The sequence below is a fragment of the Phalacrocorax carbo genome, chromosome 5 (genome assembly GCF_963921805.1).
Source record: "Phalacrocorax carbo chromosome 5, bPhaCar2.1, whole genome shotgun sequence".
NCBI lineage: Eukaryota > Metazoa > Chordata > Aves > Suliformes > Phalacrocoracidae > Phalacrocorax > Phalacrocorax carbo.
The window spans coordinates 66,773,506-66,786,495 of NC_087517.1; the positions used below are offsets into that span (position 1 = coordinate 66,773,506).

At 39.1% G+C, this 12,990-nt stretch overlaps 1 protein-coding gene across 2 annotated transcripts in view; it reads right to left on the reverse strand.

Moving 5' to 3' along the window:
* Positions 1-12,990, reverse strand: part of NELL1 (neural EGFL like 1) — a 304,980-nt gene that overhangs the window by 225,408 nt on the left and 66,582 nt on the right. For both annotated transcript variants that reach the window (XM_064452862.1, XM_064452861.1), the window contains exons 6-10: positions 10,607-10,679; positions 10,298-10,380; positions 4,729-4,863; positions 3,792-3,894; positions 218-291 (exon numbers count right to left, since the gene is read on the reverse strand). In XM_064452862.1, coding sequence (XP_064308932.1) covers positions 218-291; positions 3,792-3,894; positions 4,729-4,863; positions 10,298-10,380; positions 10,607-10,679 — 468 coding nt within the window. The remainder of the gene's footprint in view (positions 1-217; positions 292-3,791; positions 3,895-4,728; positions 4,864-10,297; positions 10,381-10,606; positions 10,680-12,990) is intronic.

Below are 12,990 nucleotides of genomic sequence, written 5' to 3' on the forward strand. Positions count from 1 at the left end.
AGTCATTTTGCCCATGTTTTTATCATCCTGCAAGGGTCATACTCCTGCCTTGTTTTCCTGTTTGTGGCTTTCAGCGACTTCAGGGTCACCTTTTCAAAACAACTTATGTCACATTTGCATGACAGAAGTCTAAAGAAATGTGCTACCTTGTCATTGTCACTTTTGAACACCACAGATACACTTAAAATCAGGAAAAGTTTATACAACTGAAACTTACTCGACATTCCCTGCAGCTCTGGGTTAATACTCGTTGACCTTCTGCGAGCACTTTGCCTCCATAGATACACTTTGCTGTAGTTTGAGAAGAACAGGAGGAAGAGTAAAAATAAAGAAATAAAATAAAATCAGTATTTAAATAGTAAACAAATGCAAAGTGTTACACAAGTATAATACCAGTATTCACAGACGCTGAAAAAATATGGATACATTAAGAATATGATGCATTTTGCTTTCATCAGAAGTCAGTATTACACATAACTATCAATACCGTAGCTAGAAACAAATTCCATTTAACAGCAAGTAGCATCTTTACCTAAAATAAAGAGGAGTAATAAGAGCATCAGACAACACATACTGGACTAAACTCATTAGTATTAGACAGAAAATATTTTCATTACTGACATTCTGTGGATTAGTTACAGTATTTGTGTAACTAGAGGGCTTCACGACTCACTTCAAGAACTGCAGACACTTATTAGTGTACTGTTCATCAAGAGAATAATATAAGCACAAATTTCAATTAAATCTTCAGATTTTTTGTGGGCACAAAGGTGAACTCTTCAACTTGCTAGAGCACTGCAAAAATGGATTAGATGCAGTGAACGACTCTACTGAATCAACAAACTGTAAAAATTTATTTCGGAAAAATGGTCTTAAAACACGAAATAAGCAGATTTCCCAGGAAACTGAAAGCTCCCGCTTAAAAAATTCCTGTCTGAAGTTTTGACCCTTCTGCTACAGATAAGCAGCTCCACAACCGAACCAACAGACTAGAACGCGTGAGCACTCCTCATTCGTTTCAAGGCAGGGACAACTAGCTTAGGACTGCCGCCACCGTGAAGAAGGTAACCTCCAGCAAGGCCGCAGCAGCACGCAGCTGTGTCAGGTACTGCCATAACCGCCACAGTCCTCTTGGAACTAGCCGTCTAAATTTCAGTTCCAGAGGAGGACAATAAATCCATTAATTGAAGAGAACAGTTGGATTATGACGATCTTACACAAATCAAGTACGAATCATAAAGGCACTCTACATTACTAAAAAGATGAATGTTAAACACTGGTAAACTAACTTTTGGATGTGGTGTTTCAGCTCCCTCCGCACTGGACCAGTAACAGTCTGACCTACAACACTGAGCGGAGAGCTGAAAGGTACAAATCCTACGCTGCAATTTGAACAAAGCCTTAAAAGTTCTCTGAGTCAAGGCACATGCACAGCGAAAGCGTTCAAAGTACATGGTTCTCAAAAAAAGAGAAGTCATAGGCTGTCTAGTAACTGTTTTACCTCCATTTCTCTCCTGCATACCAAGGTAAGGGAACCAAGCGCATACAGGTGCACGTGTGTATCCCTTACGGGCAATACCAAGAGGAGTATTCCACAGCAGCAACTGTCATGGCCAATTTGGTTCCCAAACTGTAAACATAAAGGACTGCTAGATCAATCTTCATGAACTTTCAGACATAGATTTTCTTCTAAAGACTTCTTGTTTAAACTTACAGTCTTGAAAATGCTCACTCCTTTAAAGAAACACACACACAAAAAAAACCAAACAAAAAACCCCTAGTGCACGAGATTTTCAGAACAACCCAGTTTCCATCATCAACAATGCATTTGAAAAACAGGTTTCTTCCTTTTGGTATCCTAGTTTTCTTCAGTTTTCTAAAGCTGCCCTAGTTTTTATGCCTGAGTTGCCGTGATCTATCTCACTTACGAAGAAAACTTCACAACAGGAGGCTCTGTTTACATCAGGAATCCCAGTAACTATTTTTGGGAGAAGATGAATTAGAGACATTTCCTTTTTCTTTCCGTCTATTCTCCCTGACGTGACTGCTTTTAACAAAAGAATAGACACACCAGAAAGCAAGTTAATGCACAACTCGGAAAAAATTATGAGATTTTAAACAAAATCACATCTTTTGTCAAATATGAGTTGGAAGACTAACACAAGATGGCAGGGATCAAAACAGAACCGCCTCATTTTTAAAACCTTTAACACATCAGACGTTAGTGCTACTTTGTTCGTTAACCCTCAGCTAAGACAGGAAACTATTAAATAATCCAGCCATTCAATAATCCCTAGAGACACCAAATTACAACTGATGATTCTATCAGAACTAAACAGGGTAAGAACAGAGAAATTAACACCTGTGGTGCTGCTCTTCGGAAAGCCTCGGCAATTACTACCATCTACCCAAAAGTGACTGACTGTGGCCCTAGCACATCATTCTGTCAACGAGCTGGCATTTACAATCAATTTCAATCAACTTCCATACATCTCTTCCCATTGACTGACATGCTGAGTTCTTGTCAGAATAACGAGTCAAGTTTGTGCCAATCACTGACAAAAGGCAAGTCTGATTGTTCATCTTGCCGCTACAAATAACAGGAACACAGTTTACTCGTGGGGATCTATGTGGAATCTACAATTTTGTGCCTTGCGATTCCTTTGTGTCAGATTTTGACCGTTGTGCGTACACACATGTCATCAGAGGTGTGCCAAGGGAAGCACCCAGTTTCATGAAAGAACTTTCTAGACTCTCAGCATTACAGATAAAAATATTTTGAGACAAAAAATAGCAGCCTGCATAGCCACTTTACCACCCAAGTACTCCGTTCATAAACATCTTTTAGTAAGCAGAATACTCATAGGCACATAGCTGAGAGAAATGAGATGACATGAGTAAACAGTACGAAGTGCAAGATCACAGCTAAAGGACATTTGTCCGTGGGACTAATGAATTCAGTGACTGAAGAAAGGTGACAGAATGCTAAAAAAAAAGTGTTATTTTCTTAATAAATCTTAAAAATAATTCAATATCCCTGTCTTATGAATTATTGAAAAACTCATGCGTGAAGTTTACTAGTCTCCAAGAAGCAGGGGCGGGGGATAATTTGTGCTTCTTAAGCTAAGACTGGCATCAGTATTCAGCTAAAATTTCCATATATAAATTATCTTTGTCCCTTTTGCTACCATTAAGGCAACCAATATTGAATATTCTTTCCAGGAATGTTACGTATAGCTTTCATTTCCAGAAAAAGCAACTGAAAGCTGATAACAACACTGATTGTCAAATTTACTTGTTTTCTCTCTTCTTTTAAATTTATTATGAAATTAATTAAAGCAAGCTCTCAGTCCACACAGTGATAATAATTCAAGGTCTGAAATTCCGTCACGTTTATTTTAAAAAACAACCTTCCAACCCAAAATAAAAGATAGGCAAAAAGGTAACAGCTCAGTTGTTTACTCTTTGCTACAGAAAGTTCAGACCATAGGTTCGATGCTCCTCAAGATCAACAGGAGGTCCAAGCTGAAGCCAGGCTTCCCAGCCCCTAGCAAGCAGACAAACAATTTTACGCTGACAATTAGCAAAAAGAGAATCTTAGAAATTTGCAGTTGCTTGTTCATTTCTCAGCAATTATTTATTTTCCTTTTAAATCAAGTTTGCCACCGTGACTCACGTCACCGGAATTAACGGCACCTATGAAAGTCATTATAAAATGCTCAGGCTTTCGGGAAAAGGTTAACTCTGCTTAAACAGAGGGTGAAACTAAAACTTCCGTGTGATGTACCTACCCTTGCATATTTTGCAGCACTGGCTTTCCACATGCACTGGGAGAGCATCAGGAGGACAATCCAGCGGGGGACAGGACATCCTTCGGCACTCCACAGCTCCGCTCTAAGCAAAGGTTTTTAAGACAAAATTCAACGACTGTTGTAATTAGCATTTTATACAACACACAGAAGACAGAAAACTATTTAGGTAATTGAAAATAGCATTGCGGATTACAGACCCATCCTTCGGTAACATGTTTAATCCTACGCAAACCTGAATCAAAACGCATCTGAAGGTGATCCATGCCATTTTGTTATATACTACTGGTTTTACCCCGCTCTCCCTGAGCAAAGCGCATCAAGTGGAAAACCTAAGCCCATCTTTACAAGAACATAAGCATCGCTTTCTGTAAGCTGTGCCAATCATCTTTGAAATTTGTAACAATCAGTTTTCTATTTTCTTGAGTAAACTAAGACTCTCTTCAGATATTTATCAAATAATTTTGAGACAAGATTTACATACTAATTCTCTTCTGTTCCTTGATTTTTCAGTGATAAGCACTGAAAACAGAATCTGCATGTTGTTACCATGCAAGATGCAACTCAGCATCTATGAATACTATTAAGATAATGCTTCCTTTTTGAAAATCTACTACAGTGAAAACTATTCCATACCAAACATAGACAATGCCACACTTTCACCCCAAAACCGTGAAGTCCTCACAGATATAAGTAGAGCAAATAAGAGAGCGTTGTCAAGGGAAAGCAGGTTTTATTTCTGAAGCTTGCATGTAAGCAATGTCAAATTTTTCTGTATTTTACCATTTCCCTCCCTATTGTTCATACTGCCCCAAGATGCATACTAAAAACTTAATTCTCAGAGTTAACATTAATGTATCCAAGGACCATTTTCACATTTTAATTAGGTCCTACTCCTTAACTCTTTAGAAATTCTTACTTTGCAAGTACAGTTCCTGCAGTGATCATCTTCAACCCATGAATCTTTGTCTCTATAGATCAATCCATTTACTTGACAAGTCTTCTCACAATGACAGTCTTCCAGTTGACTCAGTCTTGTTTCTGCATAATTTAACTATAAATGAAAGTAACTTGATGAGATTTCTGCAATTCAAACACATGATTTTAAAAAAGCAAATACGAGAAAGCAGTATACTTATTTTTAGCCAGACCAAGTTTGACTACAACCTTCAAAAGACTGAACCAGATGTCAGCAGGTATAAACCAATGCTGCTACTCAGACTTTGATGGAGCTATCCATGCCAACTGCCAACAGTTCATGACTTACGCAACTGTCTCTTGTACTGTAACAAACCCCGCTAAGATCCCTTCAGAAATGTCTGGGTACTACCAAAAAAGAAATTATTAATTGCTCATCAACCTGATTTCAAGTCAAAAAGCATGAAGGCTGGCAGGCTGACTTTTCCTAATCATCTCCATTTCCTCATTGTTAAGCATCAGCCAGACTAATACTTTTTGACTTCTAGAAAGGTCCTAACCTTAAAATAGCGAGTGAGATTCAGATGGGAAAGAAAGCATTTTCATTCAGTGCAGCACAAAATATTCCGAGACTGTGATTAATGGAGGAGCCACGCTCTGGAGTAAACCCTGGACTCGCGGCTAGCTCTTAACACTCCTTGCTGTTCCCATTACCTCCTCAATTCCAACTGCTGAAAGGCGTATCAAGAAGCTAAAACTGATGCAGCTTTTCCAATTATTACATCTGCATGCTAGCAATTGCCATGTTTACTGATGAGATACTACGCAGCAATAAATGGGAACAGCGCTCATTCATGTAGCGCCAGAAAAGGGAAAGGTTCTTTGAACCACCCTCTCCTAAGCCATATCACAGACCTCCCCGTATTACAAGGTCCCATCTTACCCTCCAGAGAGGAACAACCCCCTTTTATGGACAGCTTGTACTTAGTGCCATCATCTCTAATCCCTAGGAGCACTCAAAATTACTCTCCTATTTACTAATACTAATAAGTAAGTAATTAAATAAATAAGTACAGACTTAGTATTTAGAAGTAAATGTGCACATTCTTCAGGCCTCAGCCTACCATTGCTTTAAAAACTACCCTGGTGCCAGCTGGATGAGTTTCTCAAGGTCTTGATTTTTTTACCTTCACATTTGTCTTATGCATATAAGCTACCACACTGAAGTCACCGTAAATAGCGAGGCTACCTAAATCTGGCACATCACAAGATGAATCATACTCTATTCTGCTATAAATATGCTATTATCCTATGATATAGGCTGCTACATTTTAATAGTAGCAAGTTTTATTTAAAAAAAAAGAAAAGAAAAGAATGCACAGTGCGCTACAGTATTTTTTACATAATGGCATATACCTGAATTTCATAGATTTCCATCCTGTAAAATTCCATCCACTTTAAACGAAAGTATTCTAATACAACCTTTTTCATTCCTGCCACTATAAGAGCAACATATTTAGGGAAAAAAAAAAAAAAGAAAATAAATACTAGGCAAATTTCTGTGATTTTTTTTTTTTTCCCCTCTGCGGTCCTCATGAGAGAAAGCCCTGAATAAAAGCTCTTTATTTCTTAAGTTATCATTCTGAGATAATAGGGGATTGATACTCATTTCCCCCAGACTCAGCATGATCTGGTGACTTCAGAACTGCTTCTCGCATTTTAAAGGCAAAACTATCCTCTTACTGAGCTCCTTTTTTTCAGCAGAAACCTTTTCCAGGCCATTATCTTTAGTCATTATATTTACACTATATAAAACATATTCAGTTTTGTTAAAAAGGTGTTTGATTTGTCTTATACTTCTACTCTTTTTACATATCCTGTTTGGTTGTTTTAATGAACATTCCCATATAAATGGGCTACACAAATTTTCGAGAGAAAGGACTTTGGAAACACCCTGATTTGATAGTGGTACTTGATATTTTCCTTTGTCCCAAAAATTATTCCCTAGAAAAAGAAGAAAACTTTAAGAGGATCAATACTTTCAATTTATTAACTTCTATCATTTGCATTATCTTGATAAGTTTTAATTACTCAAATATCATTTACCTCCTGTTCTAAAAAAATATCTTAAAACCTAGCAGATCATTCAAGTAGATCACCAGAAGGAAGGCACGCAATGACAAGCCCTCCAATATACAGAGGTCAATGAATGTATCGGAGCCTACAGAATCGGTTCAGAATCAACATTTAACTGTCACCTGCTATACTAGAGTGAGCAGAAACATTCCGTTTGTGCCTAAATTCCAAGCCTTAATTGAAAAATTTCTCTTGAGCTCAATAAAACACTGAATTCCTTAAAATTAGCTGAAATATCCTTCCAAATATTGCCAAATGCACACAACTGGATCTCTGAACATTTAAAACATCAGTAGAAAATCCTCAAGCTTCAACCTTTTTTTAGGTTATGAATAGAAATAAATTATTGAGGGAGAAGAAACCTACCCCATACCAACCATTTTCCATATACTAAGCAAATTCTAAATTATTAACATCTGGAATATTTGGCTAGCTATTATTCACAAAACTTATTTAACGCTTCCCTTGCTTCTCTTCTGCCCATACCAATAACTGAAAGATGACAGACTTCTGCAAAAAAATTTCTTCTTTTGGCAAAATTAATAACAAGAATGTATTTTAAAAAACATGGGAAATTTTATTAACCATAAAAGCATTCATGGCTATATAAATCCATGATGTAAACAAACCAGATTAACTCGTCCATCAGCGAACTCAAGTGCTTGGTTCTTCTGTTCTAATCAAACTCAGGCTTTAACCTTTCTGACCTCAACCAAGGAAAGAGTCAGTAGAAAGTTTTGTGCTGGAAGGCTTCATGTAACAAGTACATCTGAATACAAAGCACACCCTAGTGGGGGCCCATAATTTACCAAAAAGAAATTATATTCCATTCAAAGAAGTGCAGGAGATGCCCAGAGTGATTTGAGTAGAGTGTTGAAGTCGCGTGAATTCATTTAGCCGTTGCGTTTAAAGAGGAAGTAACAGCGCCCCAGCATGGCAGTTCGGAATGCTGAAATACAACACAGCCTTTGTCTCCTGCAGCAAATTAACATTTTAGCCAGTTTTCTAACACTCTGACCTATGGTGTCTCTCTATTTAATGACACGAGATTAAATCAATTAAACATACATACTGGCAAGATCCAGAATTAGTTCAAATGATGACAAAAATGAAGCAGGCTTTAAAAGCTAGCATTTATTCATCTTGAAAAGCTATGTCCTCACAAGACATAGGTAGGAAGACGACATAATGGTGGCTGGCTTGTTACAGGTCGCGACCAAATGCTCCTGTACGTAGCACTCCATGACAATCTGCTATTGACAATGCTCTGCTGGGCCCTTTATATAGCCCCCACGTCTCATCCTGAGCCAGCGCTAGCCTCGTGGGACCCAGAGGTAAAGACCAAGCAAGAGGGTACTCTCTCCTCCTGCCTACGTACTGCACGCTTTGCACTGCCACCAAAATTTTTGGAGCCTGAAGCCACTGGTCTGATGTTTTCTTCCCAGATAAGCCCTGGTCTGAGTCTTCATAGTTTTACGTTACGTAAACTGCATGTACCCATTCACTGAGAACAACATTCACTGGTCTATTCAATGCTGTAATACAGCTGTAACCAAACAGAGACTGAGGGAGAAACTGCAATCCTAAATATAGCGATTCCCAAAAGCAACAACTGGACATCAAACTACGGGGCCCACTTCTCCAAAGCATCATGTGCGTGCTTCGCATCTCTTGGTGCGGGATCAGGTTCTTGGGGTTCATTTCTCACGTACAATAGCAAGCCGTTCTCCCACCACCTGCCCTGCTAAACCAGATCTCTGCAGGCAGCTGCACACCCCTCTAAGCCTTGCCATACATCATCCCCATATGATATTACTTGTATCTACATTAGTACCATTTGTGGCTATTGTGGCTCAGACTGAAAAGGCAGATACAAACGCTAATGCTTCCCTCAAGTCCCTCCTTTTTTAACTTGCATTTGCCTACCAAATTAGCTTCCTTTCCTGCTGCATGCATTTTTCCTGGACAACAATATTTCTGTAAGAACTGCAGTGAAACAGTCAGTGCACTGCTATTGCAGAAGAGGAACTCGCAGTGAAGGATTATCCCAGCACCACTTTATGGAAGCACAGAGTCTCTGCAGTACAAATACTGTGTTATTTTCTTCCCCTCGTAAAGTACTAGCAAGCAAAAATATAATTAACAGCGGAGAAAGCAAGTTACTCGGTACAGTGCATAATTGGAACTTGCTCATACCACCAGCAGGACTCAAAATAATTGCTTCTCTTTCACAGTACAGGCAGCAAACTGAACTAAATGCTTCACATTTCACATTCGGAGTCAGCCGGCGCCAAGTATATCAGCTGAGTAAGTGGATTGTCAGTGTAATGCGCGCACTCTCTAAAAACTAAGTTTCCTTTTTCCTGTTAGGAAGGAGAAGAACTCTTAAAGGCAGCGCAGTAAAAAGTATAATGCTTTTACACTAGCAGCACTGCTACACAAATCCTGGTTTTGAAATTCCTCTTCGGTAACCACACTGAGATTGAAGGCATCTACAGGTTGGTTGTAGGTGCACTGAAATCTCTAAGTAATTAACATGTAAGTGCTGTTTCAGGTGAGACAATTAATTGCCCTTTACCACAGACCAGATGGTTCACCAACATTAACCTCAAAAAAGTGTTCACAGGTTGCCCTTTAACACACCTCATGGGTTCAATCACCTCTAAAACACAGCTTCCTACCCCAAAACTTCACCACAGCCTTAGCTGAAGGGCCTTGGTTAACACAGAGGCTGACTGTGTATTGTGGAAGCAGAGCCTAAAGAAAATCTCCAAAATCCTAAACAAAAAAAAACCCACCCGCTATAGCTTCCCATTCATCCTATTCACAATCCAAACCACAGGCAAAAAAAAATAAAGGGGGAAAAAGAAACCCTGCAAGCAAGCACACACCACAGCACCTGGAGCTGGGTTAATTTTTACACTGGTGAAACCCATTAATCAAAGGTGATATCAAGATCAGCACAGCCAGCAGCTTCACAGGCATTTCCCTTTTGGGGCCTCATTTCAATTCCCAGGAAGGAGACTACACCGGTCCTGAAGACTTCACAGGAGTTCCCACAGGCAAACATGCTCCGTCTGACAGCATCACATGGTGAGGAAATTGTTGAGGGATTTCACTCCTTTGTTTCTGCTTTTATCCCTCAGTATGAAATGGGAAATCATGCTAAGGCTTCTTACAAAAAAAATCAGGCCCTGGGCATTTTGTCACTACCTTACAAATAATAAGGCAGACAATAGAAACTGTATAAGGCTTAAGTGACATCCGTGAAGCTACATCCCTAAGTCCGCTGCAGATAGGGCTACTGGAAGAAGGAGGAAAAAAAAATGGCTCTACCACAAAAACGTAGAATAATTGCAAAAGGAATAAATACTTTCATGTTGGTCTTAGCTCAGAAAGAAATGGGCAATTGACAAAGAAGCTTAGGTACCTACTTTTGCAGTCATTTTTGCCAGGAGTTCTTGCAAATCCATAATTCCTTGCACCAGACTTAAGAAATCACTGCAGGTCGGGCATGCTCAATAAAGGAAGAGTAGAAAGACACAATAACCCATAAATAATCAACAGTATATCCGACTTGATCTATCTGAACATAAAATGCAATCTGTTTACACAGAATTTTTGCCTTCTGGAAGTCAGCACATGCAAAAATGACAAGCCTGAAAATACTATTTTTAAAACAAAGAAGTAATTTGTATTAAAAAAAAATCTAAAATAGACATAATAAAGAATTTGATACTTACTGCGATTCAGATTAGGACACTGCGTTATATATCCATTAGGTATAAAGATGACTTTCACATCTTGAATAACACCCTTTGTAAAAGAAGAAAAAACTGGTAATATAGATTACAAGCATCCCTTTATATCTGTCCAAGCTGTTTCACAAGTCATTTCCTGAGTGGGTACAAAAAATTGACCAGCTCACTCTTCTTGCAAGGAAAATAACTGAAGGTAGACAAAACATAACACCTCCTCCTATCTTCCTGTGTATTTGGATATTCATTTTCATAAAACAGAAACAATACCTCTTTGTCTTTTGCAATCACCAAACATAAGCCGCTTACATGTCTTAAAATGGGATGAGACTGCTGAAAACGCAGAGAAATAATATCCATTACGCAAGCCTGTGACATACTTTGCCAAAAGAAAAAACCAAAAAGAAAGCACAGCAATGCTCTGTGGTGCTTTTGCCAAATAAGACCGTGAAAACAAACATTACAAAAAAGTAAGTATATAGTGCAAGAGGTAAGTAAGAGCCTACACTTCAGTTGTTTAGTGTAGTTTAACCTGCTAGCTTTCTATCCCGACAGGCAGTCCATGTAATTGTGCCATCAGTTAGAATTAAATCCTCTCTCTAAGCCAGACAGATGGAAAGATCCCCCATGCAGGACTGGCAGAAATCAGGACTCCAAGGTCAGAGCCAGCTAGCGCACGTTGTCTGAGGCCTGAAGACTCAACCGGGCAGGACAGGAGAGAGGAAGGAGCAAAAGGTCCAGTGCCGGCTGCATCCTCCCTTGTCCCTGACTAGCAAGGATATCCCTGACAGAGGCAGCAGGCACGAAGGGTCGCCCAGTACCCCTGCGCAGCTGGCTCCTGAAGAACCCTAAACCCTTCAAATAGCCTAGAAAATGCTGAAGCTCATGTCTGCTCTCGCTTAAGCTCAGTACAAAGCTCTCGCTCCATCTTTGACTGTGTAACATACAACCTCCACAAGACCCTCTAGCTTTAATAACATCACGGTCACTGAGGGGGATGAGCAAGTGAAAACACGGGACTTCTTGTGCTGCTGTTTGCACTTCCCCAGCTGTTAATCAAACATAGTGACATGGCTGTATCTCCTCCCAGGTACAGAAGAATTTCTTTAATTTGAAAGGAAATTCATCATCATGGCAGTTATTATCTAATTAAATTATGGATTTGTAAGATTACGTTTTAATTTTCAGTTAAATTTTAATTAAAGGGTGAATTTTGCAGACCAAGACATCATCACTTGCTCAAAACATTGAACTCCATCTGAAAATAAAATATAGGCCTCAGATAGCCCTTGAAGCCTGGCAAATACAGTAAGTAACATTTAACATCTACATGTTCATTCGCTAAACCAGCAGAGTTAATCAGCAAGCACCATTTCCAACTTACTGTTTCAGGATCAAATATTAACTGAAAATACTAATAGACATAATCAGATCACACTGTCTTTCCTGCAGAAGTATATACATTTATTAACCTTTTCATCTATGAGAATAATGAAACCATCATAGTAATGAGAAGTAATACTGTCACTGGAAAAGGAACATCCCAAAAGCCATTTCATACACTTTCTGCTGGCAGTCATCAGTGAGGAATTAGAAGGCGAGGCATAAAAATATATTTCAATGCTTAAGCCTCTCCAGTGAAAAGTTTAACCAAGAGTAAATGAGATTACCAAGTTTCACCAGACCATACTGCACAGCTAACAAGACATCATTCAGAGAGAAGTGATGTTTTCCTCAGCCTTTTTTTAAGAAGTGCATATCGAACTTAAATACGCTCGTTGCATCAGAGCCCCACCACTCAACTGCCTTTTGGCTAGATCTGCATTTCAATGCAACCTGAAGAGGAAATACAACTGTTTTCTGTGTCTTAATTTCTGGCTACACGAAGGCATGTTACCATGGGAAAATATATGAACTTCAGTTCACTAGTAGAGATGCCTTCTAAGTCTATAAACCCTCTGAAACAGAATTAATACAATCAGATATAGAAATGAACCTTCAAAGAGCAGAAATTTTGCTGATGTATTTTTTTAATAGAAAGACTTCGTTATAGGCAAACACTTATTGCCACCATAATTATTGTAACACGTATGAACAAACTTGGACTATTCCTGCTTCAGGATAAAGTCTAGTTTGCCAAGAGCTTTCTATGGCCACAGCCAGAAGGAGAATTGGGCACGCACATCTCCCCAGGGGAAGCCAAGGGCTCCGGCTCTCTTTGGCACAGCGTGGAGTTCTTCAGTCCACATTCTGTGAAGGGACATCAGCATTTGGCCTTGGCAGGGAGATGTCAGCAGTCAAAATTGTCGCAGTTTTGCCTTTCCCAAGCAGACATCACCTTTATGCTATCATTAAAACATTCAGCTAAT